Here is a 1497-nt window from a genome sequence, read left to right as displayed (position 1 = left end):
AGCTTCTCCAACATAAACTCTTGGTCAGAAAAGAAAAACAGAGAGTGAATTAGAAAGGGAATGACAATGATACAAATTTCAAAATTCTACCACAAACAGGAAAAAACTAGAGAAAGTCACATTGGGCCTGCACTGAGTGACATCAGAACTGCTCTGCAGGAGAACACAAACAGTTTATTGCTTCTGAAAGCATCCAGGGATCAGTTTGCTCAGGGCAGCCTTCAGCTCCTGGTTCCTAAAGCTGTAGATGAGAGGGTTCACTGCTGGAGGCACCACCGAGTACAGAACTGACACCACCAGGTCCAGGGATGGGGAGGAGATGGAAGACGGCTTCAGGTTGACAAAGATGGCAGTGGTGACAAACAGGGAGAGCACAGCCAGGTGAGGCAGGCAGGTGGCAAAGGCTTTGTGGCGTCCCTGCTGAGAGGGGATCCTCAGCACTGCCCTGAAGATCTGGGCATAGGACACCACAACGAACACAAAAAAGACAAATGCTAAACAGGAAGTGAACACAAGAAGCCAAAGTTCCCTGAGGTAGGATGTGGAGCAGGAGAGCTTGAGGATCTGGGGGATTTCACAGAAGAACTGGTTCAAAACATTGCCCTGGCAGAGGGGCAGGGAAAATGTAGCAGCTGTGTGCAACACAGCATTGAGAGCCCCACAGACCCAGGCAGCTGCTGCTAGGTGGACACAAACTCTGCTGCTCAGGAGGGTCTCATAGTGCAGGGGTCTGCAGATGGCAACATAGCGATCGTAGGACATGATGGTGAGGAGAAAATACTCCGCTGTGATAAAGGAAAGAAAGAAAAAGACCTGAGCAATGCATCCTGCATAGGAGATGTCCCTGGTGTTCTTCAGCGAATTATCCATGGATTTGGGAATTGTGGTAGAAATGGCACCCAGGTCAAGGAGGGCGAGGTTGAGGAGGAAGAAGTACATGGGGGTGTGGAGGTGGTGGTCAGAGGCTATGGTGCTGATGATGAGGCCATTGCCCAGCAGGGCAGCCAGGTAGATGGCCAGGAAGAGGCAGAAGTGCAAGAGCTGCAGCTGCCTTGTGCCTGGCAATGGCAGCAGGAGGAAGTGGGGGATGGAGCTGCTGTTGGCCATCTGCTGCCTCTGCCCATGGAGACCTGTGCAAGGAGGAAAAGGCAGGGACAAGTTAGGGAACACTTCTCTCTGCACACCAAGATTACAGTGCTCACAGAACACCTCCTCCCTGAGCTGCAGCACCAATGGATCAACTCATTCCCCACTACCCCTAACCTCTACATCTTCAGCACAGCTTCCAAGGCAGCTTGGACACTTAGTTTCCATGCAGACACCTCTGGGGCAGGACTTGCAGAGTCAGTGTCACAACACAAAATGACCACATGGCAACAGCAAAGCCCCAGAGCAAGAGTCCTGTGATTGGATGGAGAATGAGGGAAGAGCAGTGCAGTGCTGCAGAGACAATGAAGGGAAGAGAGAAAGGCAGAGGGACACTCCAGGAGCCTTCAA

General features: G+C 51.6%; 1 protein-coding gene across 1 annotated transcript; it reads right to left on the bottom strand.

Annotated features, from left to right (window-relative positions):
* Window positions 1-204: 204 nt before the first annotated feature.
* LOC128967560 (olfactory receptor 14J1-like) lies at window positions 205-1107 on the bottom strand (the record flags this gene model as incomplete). The annotated part of the gene is made up of 1 exon (XM_054381722.1): window positions 205-1107. A coding segment is annotated over exon 1 (903 nt), but the record flags the coding sequence as incomplete, so codon positions are not given.
* Window positions 1108-1497: the final 390 nt, after the last annotated feature.

Source organism: Indicator indicator, chromosome 6 (assembly GCF_027791375.1).
Source record: "Indicator indicator isolate 239-I01 chromosome 6, UM_Iind_1.1, whole genome shotgun sequence".
Classification (NCBI taxonomy): Eukaryota; Metazoa; Chordata; class Aves; order Piciformes; family Indicatoridae; genus Indicator; species Indicator indicator.
Note: the sequence above shows the minus strand (reverse complement) of the source record. Positions and strands in the feature narration are given on the sequence as shown.